At 40.8% G+C, this 15,205-nt stretch overlaps 1 protein-coding gene across 1 annotated transcript; it reads right to left on the bottom strand.

Moving 5' to 3' along the window:
• Positions 1–4,341: 4,341 nt before the first annotated feature.
• VKORC1L1 (vitamin K epoxide reductase complex subunit 1 like 1) lies at positions 4,342–15,040 on the bottom strand. The gene is made up of 3 exons (XM_065853230.2): positions 14,798–15,040; positions 5,984–6,093; positions 4,342–5,288 (listed from the first exon to the last, which is right to left on the bottom strand). Exons 1-3 carry the CDS (start codon positions 14,989–14,991, stop codon positions 5,062–5,064), a joined length of 531 nt encoding a protein of 176 aa, XP_065709302.1. The 5' UTR covers positions 14,992–15,040; the 3' UTR covers positions 4,342–5,061.
• Positions 15,041–15,205: the final 165 nt, after the last annotated feature.

Genomic DNA, 15,205 nt, shown 5'->3' with positions numbered 1-15,205 from the left:
TTTCTTTATTCCAATTCATGGACACGGTATGAAACTCTTCCTATAACTACTACTTCTCCAACTGGCTCTTCTGCTAGTACCTCGAGAAAATATGAAGAAAATATTTGCTCTTTTGTTGTGTGGTGGCCAAATTCTCTTTTCTTTAGATGTGGTACATTAGAAACCAACACTTTCCACACTGCCACAATAAGGACATACTTATTTACTGCTGACTTCAAAACGATTTTTCTTGAGTTTTTAAGGGAAAAGAAGAAACATACTATCAACATTCCTTACGGTTATACCATGATAATGTTACAGATTTTCTATTAGAACTAAAAACCCAGGATATAAAAGTCTATCCATAGTAAAAAGACACTTGCTCAAATGTACCGTGGTATAAGAGTGAAGACCGTATTTAACCCCACTACCAGTGTTTGAAAGTCATTTCAACTTCTCAATCTCTAGACATATTTTTTAAAAGCATTTTCTTCCCCATTTCAACAGACACGACATACCAGCAGCTGCCCCATCAGAATACGGATAAAGACTTGACATTGTTAACGCATTACAAACTAGGGCTCGGATCCCCGTGATAACACACACAGGGCTTGCACTTGCAGAAAAGAATAGTTCAGTCCAACAAAACAGAAGCAAAGTTTAATAGCCACGCATGTGGCAAGCACACATTTCAGAGTTGTCGCTCCTGCTTGTTCTCAACAGCCCAGTGCAATTGTAAACCCACCCCCTCCCCACCGCTCCCTCCCCCCAGATCCAGGAAAACATCACAGCAGCTTCCAGATAGGTTGTGATCTTGTCAGAGTGGAGTTAAAGCAGATCTACGGAACCAAGGATAAAAGTAACACACTTAACATTATTTTCTTTTGCATGTTGCTTAAAGAACTGTAAACAGTTAAAGTGTCAAGTCAACGCTGCTCAACCATTACGCACCCACATGCACACAACGTTCCGCAAGACGCGATGAACCTGCAGAAATTCTGTGAACTGGTATTTCTGGGGACTCAAGTGCTTTAACCCGCTAACACACAATGTCTTTGAAAAGAAAAATCGCAACTTGGTACATTTCTAGAAACAGAATTACAGTACTGACTTTAAAAACAGTTTCTAAGGCTCAGACTGAGTCCAAAAAGGCCTCTGGGTTCATTCAAGCTCATATGTCTGGACTGCATGAATGCAGCATAAGAATGATTGCAGCAAGACGTCCACAGGTCATTTCTACATTTATTTTTTATACCAAAAAGTTATGTGCAACAAATAGAATTCATACATATTTACAATGTTTTACCTGTTAGCAAAATTGTATCCTAAACCTCCAATAGAGAATCTCTCAACCTATATTGATAAAAGGAACATCTGCCCAATGACTCCATTTAAATGGATGTTTACTTTGGAGTTTAAAGCACTAGTAATAAATAGTTGATGGAACATACTATACAGAACAAACACCTAATATTTAGGCCATGCTTAATACAGTTTTATGGTAACAGAATACTTCATCTTTTCTGGACCAGTTTTTTCAAACAACATCGGCAGAACCCAAGGTATTTAGATATCCCTTTGACTTTAGCCCATAGAAATTCAGAGCATCGAGTGCTGCCTGAAGCACCTCACCGACCTTTTGGAACAATCGCAAGACTCCGTACAGCAGAAGACAAAGACGTGCTACAGTACGCAGAAACCTCCCAACAGAGAGGTTCGTTGTCACTTCAGAGATCAAAGGTGGTAGGGAATGTTTCATCGGCCTTGGCATCGCAAACGCTTTACGGTAAGAAAGTTCCAAGAACGTTCGTTTCCTAAACGAGACTTGAATGCTTCGTTGGCCTTAAGAGTAACAAGTACCTTACAGTAAGAGGATTTCGGGAATGTTTAATTCCTAAGCAGGTTTTGGGATGAGGTTCTTTGACCTTTCCAGTCAGCCCCTCCCTGCAGAAGTTCCGCAAGCCAGAGCGGGGGAAAAAGCCCAAATTCAGAACCAATGTTGGTAGATTATTAATTTTTTTCTCCTCCATTCTCAGAAGTGTTGAAACCACAAGTGCAGTGTGTGCAATGATACTCCCTCCCGCCCCTCTGCCACATTAGGTATCATTTATGAGCTTTTTTAACACACGTTCTTGTATCCTCAAGATTTCCCAGAATTTGCCTTCGGATTTGTAAGGCTCAATATCAGTCACACATTCACCACGACATTTGTTTCGGTTGGGGGCAGCTGCATGAAGCACTCATCAGATTTCCATCACATTACTAATTGCAACCTGAGCCATTTTACTGGAAGAAATATGCTGTTTCTATCATTGGGAGCAACAAGGAAAGAATCAACAGAAAGCAAAAAGGTCCAAATTTCTACTGCTAATATTATTTTGCCCTTTATTCAGGCCAACTGCATTTCTGAAGCACAAGAGAGAGCAGAAGAGACAGGGCCATTTCTAGCAAATCACTTCCAGTAAAAAGTAACTGCAAGAAAAGCGCACACGAGACAAGAGAGTTCACAATGAAGGATCAGATTTGCAAGATCGTGCACAAAGTGTAGCTGCAAATTCTTCCAGAGACCAAACTCCATTTCCATTTGATCCCTACGTGCACACAAACAAGGACTGCAGACGTGGCTGCCGAAAATCTGGCCCTAAACAATTTTACTAAACAAACTGAATTAACAGACTATGCCCACACAGACAAGCACAAGACACAGTGAAGTTAGTCAACACCTACACTTTCAGCTGATGGGGATTTTCTTCCTTTTTTGTTTTCGGTGTGTATTACACCCAGAAATTGGACCAAGTCATCATTGATTACACTTGTCTCCATTGCTGCTTGTTCTGAGATATTAGCGCTGCGAATAAGCATTTCAGGCAGCACGTGTTCACCTCTTCCTTGGATGAAAAGATGCCTTAGTGTAGATCACAGGAATGCATCGAAATAAATCTATACAACATATTAAACAGTGATATTGCCTCAAGGCTTGTAAAAGAACAAAGTAAAACCTTGAGGGACCAGTTGAACATCATTCACTCCCCTCATATCAAAGTTCAAGGCATTTGAGAGACAGAACTAAACATCAAGACAAGCTTTAACTATACTCTGGTCAATACAAAACGCATTTAATGAATTGTTGTCTAGAACTGTTAGACAAGAGGGACAAGTAATTTAGTGTTACATGCAACAGATGTTACTCATACCACAGAACTCTATACATAAAAGCAGTTTCCACCTACATCCTTGATACAAACCAGAAAATTACTTCAGTAGTAATTTAAATACTATTTTGTGAATTTAATCTAAAAAGTCTATTTTCTCTATGGAACACTGCATGTTTCACAGTTAAGTTTATCCTCAGCAACTTAGTGTTTATAATCCACTTAGCCATACAACATCAGTGTCTCTCTGACATTCATGTTTAAGAAAATAATTCTAAAATTAGTTTAACTAATTCTTTAACTAAATGGGTACGCAGTTGGAATTCTTCATATTTAGAAGCTGACAAGGGCAAAAAGCAGCACAGCACCAATTACAGAAAGTAGCTGAACCCACACATTTTGGTGTCACAGAGTCTGAAACACAAGTATTTCACTTTTCCAAATCACATCATCAACCTTCTATCGCATTGATTTAAGGTAACGGAAACAACATTGCTACCACTTCTCAGTCTAAAAACTAAAATAGATCTCTTAATACTCTTCTATGCCCAGCAAGTTTGCTGGGAATTTTGTTTGTTTGTTTTTTCATTTTTAAAGCAAGGACACTTCTGCCTGCCAAGTTCAACACAAAGTATTTGGTTTAAGATTTTAAGACAGAAGGCACTTTTAACATTCAGCCTTAGAATACTGAGTGCAGAAACAGCATTTACAATTTTGTTCCTTTGTTTAAATCTGCAGTTTAATTTTTTTTTCCAATTAGTTATTAGAAAGAGCAATGATAGCACTATATCATATTTCATTTTCAAGAGCACATTTACTTACATATCCCACTAAACAGGTTGCCCTTCCAAGTGATCTTACGTGTGTCAGGCCTAAAGTTCATTTCCCAATATAGCGCAAACCAAAGATCCTGACGAAGATCAATTAAGGAACTGCTTCTTCAGTGCACTGCTTGGTTATCCCGCTCAGGCAGTGGCTTCAACTGCAAATTGCAATTCTATACTGCAGCATTCATATAACATCAAACATTAGTAACACTGGCTGGCTGACCGCAGTTTAAAAATGAATCAGCTCTGCACGGAAATTAAGTCCTTTTAAAGAACGCTCTTTGATACACCGACCCCCAATCCGCATGTAATATCCCAGAGGCAGCTTTCTGTTGACCACATTAATTTCTGTACAGAATGAAAATAGCTTAATGACGTTGTGGTTAAATGAACATACTTCAGGTTTCAGCTTTAATTCCATTTTCATTACTGGAGACAAAATAGAAAATAAAACTGGAACAAACCCCAACTATCATTCTTGCGAAAGCACTAGCAGCGAGTGCAGCCACGCGGTGTTCTCTAGAGGTCACTCCTTCCAGCGCGTCAGTCGACCATTAGCTGAACACTCTGACAGCTCCTAGACTAACAAAACCGATTGTACAGTGAATTCTCCAGGGATGAAACCAATGTGTCTAATTTTATTTACAGTATAAGTCCTAGTCAAATCTAAGTCCATCAGCTAAAAAAAAAAATACACATACTGTAAACATGGCAACATTAAATATGGTAATGCTATTCTAGAATATTTAATGTCATGATCACATATTGTTATACCTGAATTTATATACAGGATATTTTAGAGCAAGTGTTACCCACTTCACAAGTGGAGGGGGAAGAGAAAGAGTCTAGAATTTCCTGTGGCTAAAACTCCTTCAAAGTAAAGTTAAAGCTTGTCTTTGATTGCATTAGAGCTTTCTTTCATAACCACATTAAAGTTGAAGATTAGCACAAAAAAAATTATCTAGGGCCCCTTCAAATTTATAATTAAAAATTCAGTTATGATTCTCAGGGGAAGTGTCTGATATGGAGAATAAAAAATTACTGCAAAATAAACTTAATGGAAGTTGGGTCTTCAGACTGTCAGTCAAAAGTTCAAACAGGCGTTATTCCTGTTTGGGTTGGAGTTGCCGTTTCCAGGCCTCGTTCAAATAAACTAGTCGTTTGTAGTTGATGATAAAGAGAATGAAGTTCAGCAAATATGTGATGACGCAGACAATGCAAAATTCCTTCAGCACGAAGTACAGAATGTACGCCAAGTACAATGACCCTACTACAGACACTATGGAGGATGTCATGAGGATTAGAGCTGCTACTGCACTTGCTGTCATACCTGCAACAAGAGAGAGAAAGTTACTCCCACTGCTCCCGCTCCCCCGTTCCACACAAAGCAAAAGGCCCAAGTGCTCTAATTCAAACCAGAGGCTACTCGGCAAGTTTGTATCACACAAAAGTCTGTTTAAAATACCAGGGGTTCAAGGTAACTGAAAAATCGCTATTTGGAGGGGAGCTTCTAGGTTCTAAATGACACTCCTTTGGTAAGAACTATGTGTAGTATTTACCATCTTCCATGTTCCTGAGTGATGGGAAAGTTGGTCAAGTTATGCCTATAAATATTAATAGCTTTATAGCAGAGCATATAGTTATGAAGAAATAGGCATACATTACATTTCATGCACTTGTTTTGCCTGCTATCTCTGTTACTCCTGCAAAACTTGTAAATTCCATTTTTATTTCCTCTCTTTTCTATTGTGCAATCCAATGCTAAATAATTTAAGTGAAAATACCAGTGCAGCAACTCTCCTGACATTTATCTTATTAACAGCATAGCAGGAGAAAATGAAATTGCTCTTGTTATCAGTTGGGGTTTTAAGCCATTTGGACAGATGTATCGTTAGATTGGTGCTAACAAGAAAAATCACATGCATTTGTCTGGTCTCTTGCAGACTGTGCGATACATAATGCACTCCTCTTTCATCACCACAGACCTGTTATATATTTTAGGCTCCAAACTGAATTAATACTTACCAAGTAGCATTTGTAGTATATAAAACACGAGTCCAAAAACACTGTTTGACTGATTTATTGCACTGTCCTTTCCAAAGATGGAACCCAACAGACCGAATCCTCGACCCCATCTGTAAAACAGTGAAACTAATTAACTTGTATTTGAGTACCTATTGCTTTACATCAGTATTTTCAATTCATTGCTGTCAGAAAAAAATTAGATACATATAGGCTGACATGACAGCTGTACCCTATGTGAAGTTCAAGGGTATCTTAGAAAACCAAGCAGTTTGCAACAGGGAGCGCACTTGGTACAACTTTATCCCACACCTTGCTGAGCAAAGTTATTTGGCACAGCGGGAACTACCAAGTTCACACAATTGCAACATCACCAGATACCACGTCTGCCGCCTTGGTCTTTAGTTCAAAGCTCTTTTGTCAAATAAATGCTTCCTTTTTCCAAGGATTGCTTCAGCAGTTCCCTCCACGGCAGCAAGCTGGACACTTGCTCACTATACAGCTGAGGAAGAATGTTCATATGTTGTTAACCAGCACTTACCTCGCTGGCCCCAGAGCAAGATCAGAACGTCTGTTTGCACTTCAGCTGCTCCTGACCAGCCTAACACCTCAGGAGGAGCCCAACTCTGACAAGCAGACAAGCTGGGGATGGTACCATAACATTCACAGAGCTCGTTTGTTCAAGCCCTGGCACCGTGAGACACTTTGAACTAGTGCCTGAGCCACAAAGCGGCTTTCAATTTTATAACCAGAAGGCAGAAAGTGGCACAAGCCCTACAAAACTGCTACTGCAATAAGGCAGCTAAAAGACTAAATTTGCAAATATATTTGTGCTAAAAACCATTAATTTGCTGCCCTAAGGCAGATAGTTATTTACCGTATTTGTTGGTGTCACTTGAAAATATGAAAAGAAGTTAACACTACATTAACACTCAACTTAATTCACTTACAAGAGAACATTAGGACATCTGCCAGCCTGACTTTGCAGCATAGGGTCAAGAGCTACATAACTGTAAGGCTAGGTTTACATTACCAGGTTAACTGTCACATTACCGTACATAAAAAAGTGCAGTTCCTCAGTGCTGTTGCAGCACAAAACACTAGCATATGGTTTCCTCAGAGACTGTTGCACTAGAGGCAATGGTTCTAGTAAACCAAGCACAGGTTTGCTCTGTGCATGGCACAGGAACATTGCTGGTGTACTTCACCACACACCCGAGACCAGCGAAAAGCTACCACCATGTTACAAGCAGTCTCCTCACAGGAGAAAGGTGCCACGACAAATATGACTTAATACAATCTCCAAAATACTGCATAATCTCATGGCCATTTGTGCAATACTTTCAAAATATACTTGAATTTTAATTCAAACTTAGTAACTGTCTGCAATTAAGTATTATAACCAAGTCTTATGCTCTTCTCCCCTAGAAACTGCACAGAAAATTAGGTACCAATTCCTGAAAAACACATCCGTCAACTGCAGGATCCTGAATTCCTGCCCTCTCCCTGCCCTACCTGTATGCTCTGACTTCTGATGCTCATGAGATCCTGTTGTGTTTGAGAGTGAACTCAAGCTTAAAAACATCAGAAATTTTTTAGGTTACAGTTATTCTGCAAGTGAATGAAATGTTGCTAATGGAGAGGTAACGAGTTCAAGCCCTTCCCGGCAGTCAGTGTCCTCAAGTAATCTCTGTTCACAGCTGCAAGAAGGTCAGAGCACGGTGAAAGCTTTTTCCACATGCAGTCGTTCATTAAGTATCTTGTTGGCCTTGTAGTAGCTTTAAGGACATCAAGTATCACATTTCAGTCCGTGGAGCAGGGCTCTAATCTCACATCTTATTCCCCACACCTCGAGACAGCTAAGAACCCTGGGGTTAAAGAAGCAGCACTTTTTCCAGCCTTATAAGATTTGAAGTGTGAGGAAGTTTTCTGCAAACTGAAAAGCAAAAATATTTAGACTTTGTATATTTCTATCTCCATCTAATTTCTCTACTGAAGAGGGTAAATCATCTCCTAATTCTATCAAGAAGTTCACAAAACCCACTAAAATGAACCAAGTACTTTTGCAAGCAATTGGAGGTTGGAAGAAGACTGAGTATGATAATCTTTCTGATCACACCTGAGTTAATGATAACTTTGAAAATCAAAAGCATTTGGCAAACAACTAGCAAGAAGAAAGACTGCAGTCCTAACAGAATAAACTCCAAGAATTAAACATCACTAAAAGGGGCTAAAAACTGCTCTGAAGTTCCTTCACGGAACTTGCCTTTCTTATAAAGCAGATAAGTTACAAGGACTATCGTTAACTTGGATCATTTTTTCAGATACAGAATACTAAGTAAAATGAACTAATTGAATAATTGCTTGCACAGCAAGAGAAAAGCCTTGTCCAACGTCAGCTTTGTTCTGGGACTGCCCCGTGGCTCCGGTCCCTGCAGCAGCAAGGGTTGTGAAAATCAGGCCGGAGTCGCCCTGCGTGATTCAGAGCCTGCTGACAAACACCCTGGCAAGCCCAGCTCCGCCACACCCCAGCTTCACTCCTAGTGAAAACAAAAGGCAATCTCAACTAACTCAAGGAAGTTTTAAAATAAAGACATCTTCCTTCATGTTTTAAGTCACTCGAATTCCCCCTCTGTTCCATCCGAGTCGCTTCTCATTTGCAGGTGCGACTTTGAAGGGTCTTGAAAAAAGTTTTCAGATTAGGGATTCAAGAAATTCAAAGTGTTTCTATCTGTTCATGTATTTGTCCAACATCTAAAATTGAACCCTACAGTGACCTTCAGTCCAAGGTGCATTGCCTTTTATCAAAAGGAGGTCTAAAAAAATCACTTCCACCCTCTAAACAGTGTCCCTTTTGGTTTGTGATATTTAACAAAGTTCAGAAGTGCCACGCTTTTAGAAGTTTAAAGCTGTATTTGCACGAACTTGACACTTCTTAGCAGAAAGACAGGAACAACTGAGGTCATTTTGATCCACAAGTGACATTATCTCCAATAAGAATCTTGTAATGTTAAATCATTACCTCTTTTGCACAATCATGAATATCCTCTGTGTTCCAGAACAGCATATTATGGGAGTACACTTCAACTCTAAACATTTTAACATAATTTAGCAGAGACAATACCGCTGGCAGAAAGGCAACCAAGAGCACCTGCTGCAGTACACCGTCATCTCAGTCATTCTAAAGGACAAGTAAAAAACCTCCCTAACAAGTTAAAAGCTGTTAAGAGTTATCAGGATTAGCTCAAAAAGCAACAGAATTGCAAGCCTGCCAAACAAACAAAAGTATATAGTCAGGAATCAGATTATGATCTTACCCACTCTCTGTAAGAAATGCTATACTGTTTTTTCTAGCCAAGCACCCAAATTCTGACAGTTTTCTGCAGATCCCCTAAGATGCCCCACTTGATCTCAATCATCACTACATTAAGACTGAGCTTAAGAAACTTCTAAACATGAGTTTCACTTGCATCACCACACTCGGTAGCCCACCTTGCAGCCTTCCTGACCGTACCCAGATGTTTTGTGAGCACATACATTTGACCTCCACAACATCCCCCGGTGATGAATTCCAGAACCACATTACCTCTGTTTCACTTGGCAATCCTTAGTTCTCATGTCAGGAAAAGAACTAATTATTGTATATTCCTTTTAACCTGAAAATAACCATACTAGATGAGGTCAAGTCCAGCTGACTACAGTATCACATCTCAGGAGTAGCAGATGCCTTGAACAAAACACACACCTCGTACTTCCCAGTGCCTGGTTGAAAATCCCATCAAATCCTTCTGGACACCAGGTTATTAAATGGGATGTATGATTCAACATCTGAGAACACCCTGCATTTCAGCGGGTTTTCCAACACATTTCTTTCTCTCAATTTTTAGGTTTGCTGCAATGAAAAGGGCAAACAATAATAGAAAAAGACTACTTACAGTTCTCTGAAAATATAAAGAACTCAAGCTTTGTTACCTGAGTAGTAGAAAATTACTTAAAGCCCCTAATTTCAGGATTATTTTTCATTCCATAAGCATTATTGTGTTATCAAACAGCAAGCACCACTTACCACTTTGTGGTAACCCTGAGGAAACAATAAATATTATTTTCTAAAATAAGGTTACGCTTGATAAGTGATACGCACATTTCCTTAAGCGCCATCTGACTTCTGAGATAAGTTGTGGTACAGAATGGAAGTTCTCGGGAGGGAAGAACAGCTGGCCTGTGCGCACACATCGCTGCTCATATAAAGGTCAAAGGATCTGGAGCACTTTCATACTCAGTAATGTTAAGAAACTTTGGTTGCAGCTTCACTAAAGGATTTTGGATTAAACATGGTTCATGGTTACAAGGTCATTTAGGCCACTCTAACAGTTTTAATAGAGTAAAAGCCTTCAATTATAAGCTACAAGAAAGAAAGGAGATTAAAAATTCCCATTTGTGAGCTTGCCAAGAGTGCCCCAAATTTTTTATTCACTTAATTTCAAGTTTAAATCTCTTAGCAGCATTTACCATAAACAAATGGCATTTTGTTCTATATATCCTCCAGCTCTATCTCAGAAATAGTCTGAAAAAATCTCAGTGTCTAGATCAGCAAAACCTCAAGCAGACAATGGTTAATTCTTTTATAGTAGTCTTTACAGAAGCACTGCTTATTCAAGCTACAAGCCAACAGCATTGTATTCCTTCCACATAATCTCTTCTATTAAGCTGTCATAAATGAAGTCTGAATTTGAACTACAGGCACTTTGTGAAATTTACTTCGCATCAGGCAAAAGATTTTTCAGCCCTATTGCAAACTCCAGACAAGCTAGAAATCATACGTTTATGGAAAGCAAAAAATACACATGTTCAAGATCAGATCGCTGCAAGGCTGAAAAAACCTCGTGTAGTTAGGACACTGCTGTATTTTATAAAAGATGCGCCTCAGCCACTCCACATTCTACCAGTTTGAAGTCATAACTTTTCCATTAAAAACATGAGACAAAAATCACTTCAACTATCAGCTTCTGCTGTTTTGGGAACAACTTGCTTTAAGAACTAGTGAACTCGCTTTAAGAACCAGTGAAGCTGGTTTTCTACAAGCGTTCCTGAAACCCTTTCCTTCCCCAGCACACAGTAACCAGACCCCTCTGGGTTCACCCCTCCAGTCTCCCCAGTCAAGTCCATTATCTATCCACTCTGTCCCAGTCCTATTTGCCCACGTGCTGCCCGGCCGCCCAGATAACCTTAGCTCACACGGGAGGGTTTTCTCCCCTCAGCACAGGTACTACTTTGAGTCCCTTCCCCCCCGCTTTAAGCACTGCGTCTGCTCCTATAAAACTTTAGTAACTTGTATCCTTTGTTGTATTTTGACATAAAATTAAAAGAGAGCTTCAAACCTTCCCTCAGACAGAAAAAGGAATGAATCCTTTCTACAGAATAACTGAAAAAAGCACCGTGACACCTGCTATCTAACAATTTGCAAACCTCAGAAATTAACACCAACCAATTTAAAATTACAGAACAGATTACAGCGGAGTCTCAGGAGGCAACATTTTCATGTAAAATCTTTTGGTAGCTTAAGAATCAGAAATATGTTCCTGTTGAATGACCACCAGCCGCTCTACATGCTGCCCTTCTGCACTTTAACCAAACTTCTATCTTTTTGTATAGAGAACTGAAGATGCCTCACAAAACCTACTTGGCTAAGATTAATGATATTGCTGACTAGAAAAGAGCCAAGCCTTGCAAAACCAGTAATATTGGGGGATAAAAAAGGCACGTGGGCCTCATTTGCGTGCACTGGTTCACAAGAAGGGCCCAGACAAGCTTTTCTGCAACCCACATAAAACCACTTCTACCTTTTCTCACCTTACACCTTACACCAATTTTGAATAAAGGATACTAGGAAGGTATCTTTCCAACGTCATCTTCTGGATGAGTCAGTCTCTGATTTAAGATTTTCCATGCTCCTCCCTCTGCATGCTGGTAATTTTTACAACATTTGTGTTCTCATTGTTGTGCCAACACCAGATTTGGCTTAAAAGCAAGACTTGGAAATCCTAACAGCTTATTAGGGAAAAAAGTCCTCCCCAAAGACTAGAACTCAGTTACAAAGTAAGTCAGCTGAGGGAGGAATACACTAATTCTAATCATTCTCTACACTTAAAATTAATCCAACACCATGATGTGCTTTTTAAACTCAGTCCACTGCTGGGGTTGCCAGTCAAAATGGGAAGATTGTTACATTCCAAGTTCCATCAGCAAATCTAGCTTAAATAAAAAGTCACACAACTAAATGAACAATCTAGAAGTCAGAAAAAGCCACAAAGTACAAGTTTGTCACCGACTTAACTCTGCAGAGTTAACTCTGGTAATCAAATAATTTGTGATTGCTAGTGTAATAGCTTAATGAGAAAAGAAACTTAGGGAAGTGAAATGTGCATTACTTGTGACAACAGTGGAACATAGTATCTGAAACTACTGTCCTGGCAAAATCTAAATTGTAGTCAGAAGTTCCTTTAAGAAATCAAGTTTCGGAGAAACTTCAGTCATGTAGCAGTAACAAGGAATATTCAACTGGAGAGAGAATGACTGATGGATGGGGCGCTGTGGCAACATGGAGAATAAGTTTAATTTCTTTCAGTGATATCCCTACTTCAGAGCTTAACAGCTTGCCCTCTGGTCTTACTTTTAAAGCAATGTTCCTCTTTTGTCTGGACCCTGTATGGCATTGAAAGCACATTCTTCTCCAAATATGGTTTGACTGAACAGAACTTGCACGCTCCTTTTCCACAAACTCCTTTTACCACCTGCTCTCACTACCCTGAGCTATCCTGACATTTGCAATATTTCAGTCTTTAAGCACAATTCTCCTAGCAACTGCTAGTGAGATTTTAGTTGGTTTTATCCCTAACCATTCACATATAGAATTCCTACAGTAAAGTATTTACAGGTCTCACCATGGCACACTCAACATTTCAGCTGCAGTTCTGCTAATGAACACTATAATTACCAGGCATTACTTCATAATTAGAAATATCCAAAGTATAATTTGAATTATTTTACTTCTTCAATAAGTTTAGTAAACATGCATTAAAAGTATTACTTCAAATTCCCTGTCTCAATAGCAGCATTCACAACAACACTAAAAAGCTAATGAAGGACCAATTCTATACAAAAGCAGACTACAGAGGTGCTTAAATTCCTCGTATTCTTTTTTTACTTCTATAGCTGTAGTAAAATTTAGATTATTGACAATTTGTGGTTTAATCACAGTAGCCTACGCATAGTTTTATTCTTTAAGTTTAAGCTTTCTGTCAAGCTTATTGAAGTCTTCTTGGAACTTCTCAATTCAGGACACTTTTCAAACAGAGAGATGAACAATCACCTTCACAAACTGCAGATTATCTGATGACAGGCAGAAAAGCAGAGTCAAATCCCTCATTCAGTCACAAGAGCCTCCTTTCAGACATCCACAGATACACATCTTTTTGTAACATTACACAATCCCATCTCTGTCACCACAGAAGTGGTTTTAAGAAGAAGAGTTCCCTGTATGTTTTACCAAACAATGTAACCAGCTTCCACCCTGACAGAATACACACATATCCTCGCCCATTGGCTCATTATCATAATACAGCAAGTACCTTTATAAAAACTGTGACAGCTTTTACGCAGGTTACATTGCAATAAAAACAAAACCAAACTCAAGTACTCATTCAGCTGAAGGCACTAATACAATAATAAAAAAGTTATCATTAAAAAAAGAGGAAGCATTTAAGATATACATTTCCTGAAGAATCCAACCCCTCCCCTTTCCAGCTCATTATTGGTGAATACCTTTACATATATCTTTATATACCTATATATAGATTCATGCACACGCAAAACAGTTTTGAGATTGCTGAAAAATCATCTTATTTCTTTAGTTGAAATACTTGAGAACAGGCTTTTAGTAGAGTTTCGTGTCCAAATTACACCCAAAAGCATTTCCTGTAGCATGTTTATACTGGTAACACTTGTAACTATCCAGCAGACTAAGTCTTTTCATTATTGTAATTTAATCAACTGGTTACTTAAGTCAAGCTAGCAGCATACGAAAATTTATACAGCGACTCTCCTAAAAGAAATAAGAACCATTGTCCTTTAGAAAACAACAGCTCAATAATTAGTGACAGGAAACCTGGAAAATAAATCAAGATTTGGACTGAACATTTGCTGCTGGGGCATGCTGATTATTTCTTGAATTAAGAACATCCTCTGTATCACAAAAGCAATCTTCTGTGTTGCCAGGGACCATTATAATGAAAATGCAATTCAGATACTCCAATTAAAACAACCCAAATCAAATAATCTACAATTGCCCATGTTTATGTTGGCCTCAACCACTAGTCACACCCCCAGCATTTTCACTGTAACGTGCATTCGCCACTAAAACGCCTGTCACTCCAGCTAATTGCCACTGATTACAACACAGGAATCGCGGGTGTCTCACGCTCCAGCCCGTAGTGATCCCCAAATAAAACCGTTCCCACACCAACCCCCCAGCCAAGGGGCTGCCGAAACCGGGAGCCCCGCCGCCCCCTCCCCGGCCGGCCCGCCCCGTGAACCCAGCACAGGCCCAGCTCCCGGGTCCCTTCACGCCTCAGTGAGGCCCCCCCGGGACGAGTCCCGGCCCGCAGCCGCCGCCCCCCTCACAGAGCCGGACGGACCCCCAGCATCCCCCGCCTTAACGCCGGAGGCACCGGAGGCAGCGCTCCAGGCCCCACCGCTCCCCACACCCCCAACCCTTTCCCCCTGAGGCGGCAGCGCCGCCGGGTCCCATCCCCGCCTCACCTGGAGGTGATGGCGGCAGAGCAGCGGACCCGCTCGCTGAGGTCGCACAGGGCCTGGTAGTGGAGGTCGCGGCCCTTCTCCCGCTCCAGGTGGCAGGCGTAGAGGGAGAGCAGGATGCCGGCCGCGCACACGGCGGAGCGGGCCACCCGCTCCCAGCGCGGCACCGACACTCGCAGCAGGACGGGCGCCGCCATCTTACCCCCTCCCTCCGCCTCAGCCCGCGACGCGCGCCCGGCGCCGGCCGGCCGCGCATGCGCGCACGCACCCCATTGGTTCGCTGGGCGGGGACACCACCCCTCCCGCCTCGCCGGACGTGGCGCTCCGCGACAACGTCACGTCACGTCAGGCCGTGGGGGGAGCGTGGCGTGGCGGGGCGCGTGGTTGTGGCGCCGCCTGGCGGACAGGAGG

This window comes from Patagioenas fasciata, chromosome 19 (assembly GCF_037038585.1).
Source record: "Patagioenas fasciata isolate bPatFas1 chromosome 19, bPatFas1.hap1, whole genome shotgun sequence".
Lineage (NCBI taxonomy): Eukaryota > Metazoa > Chordata > Aves > Columbiformes > Columbidae > Patagioenas > Patagioenas fasciata.
Note: the sequence above shows the minus strand (reverse complement) of the source record. Positions and strands in the feature narration are given on the sequence as shown.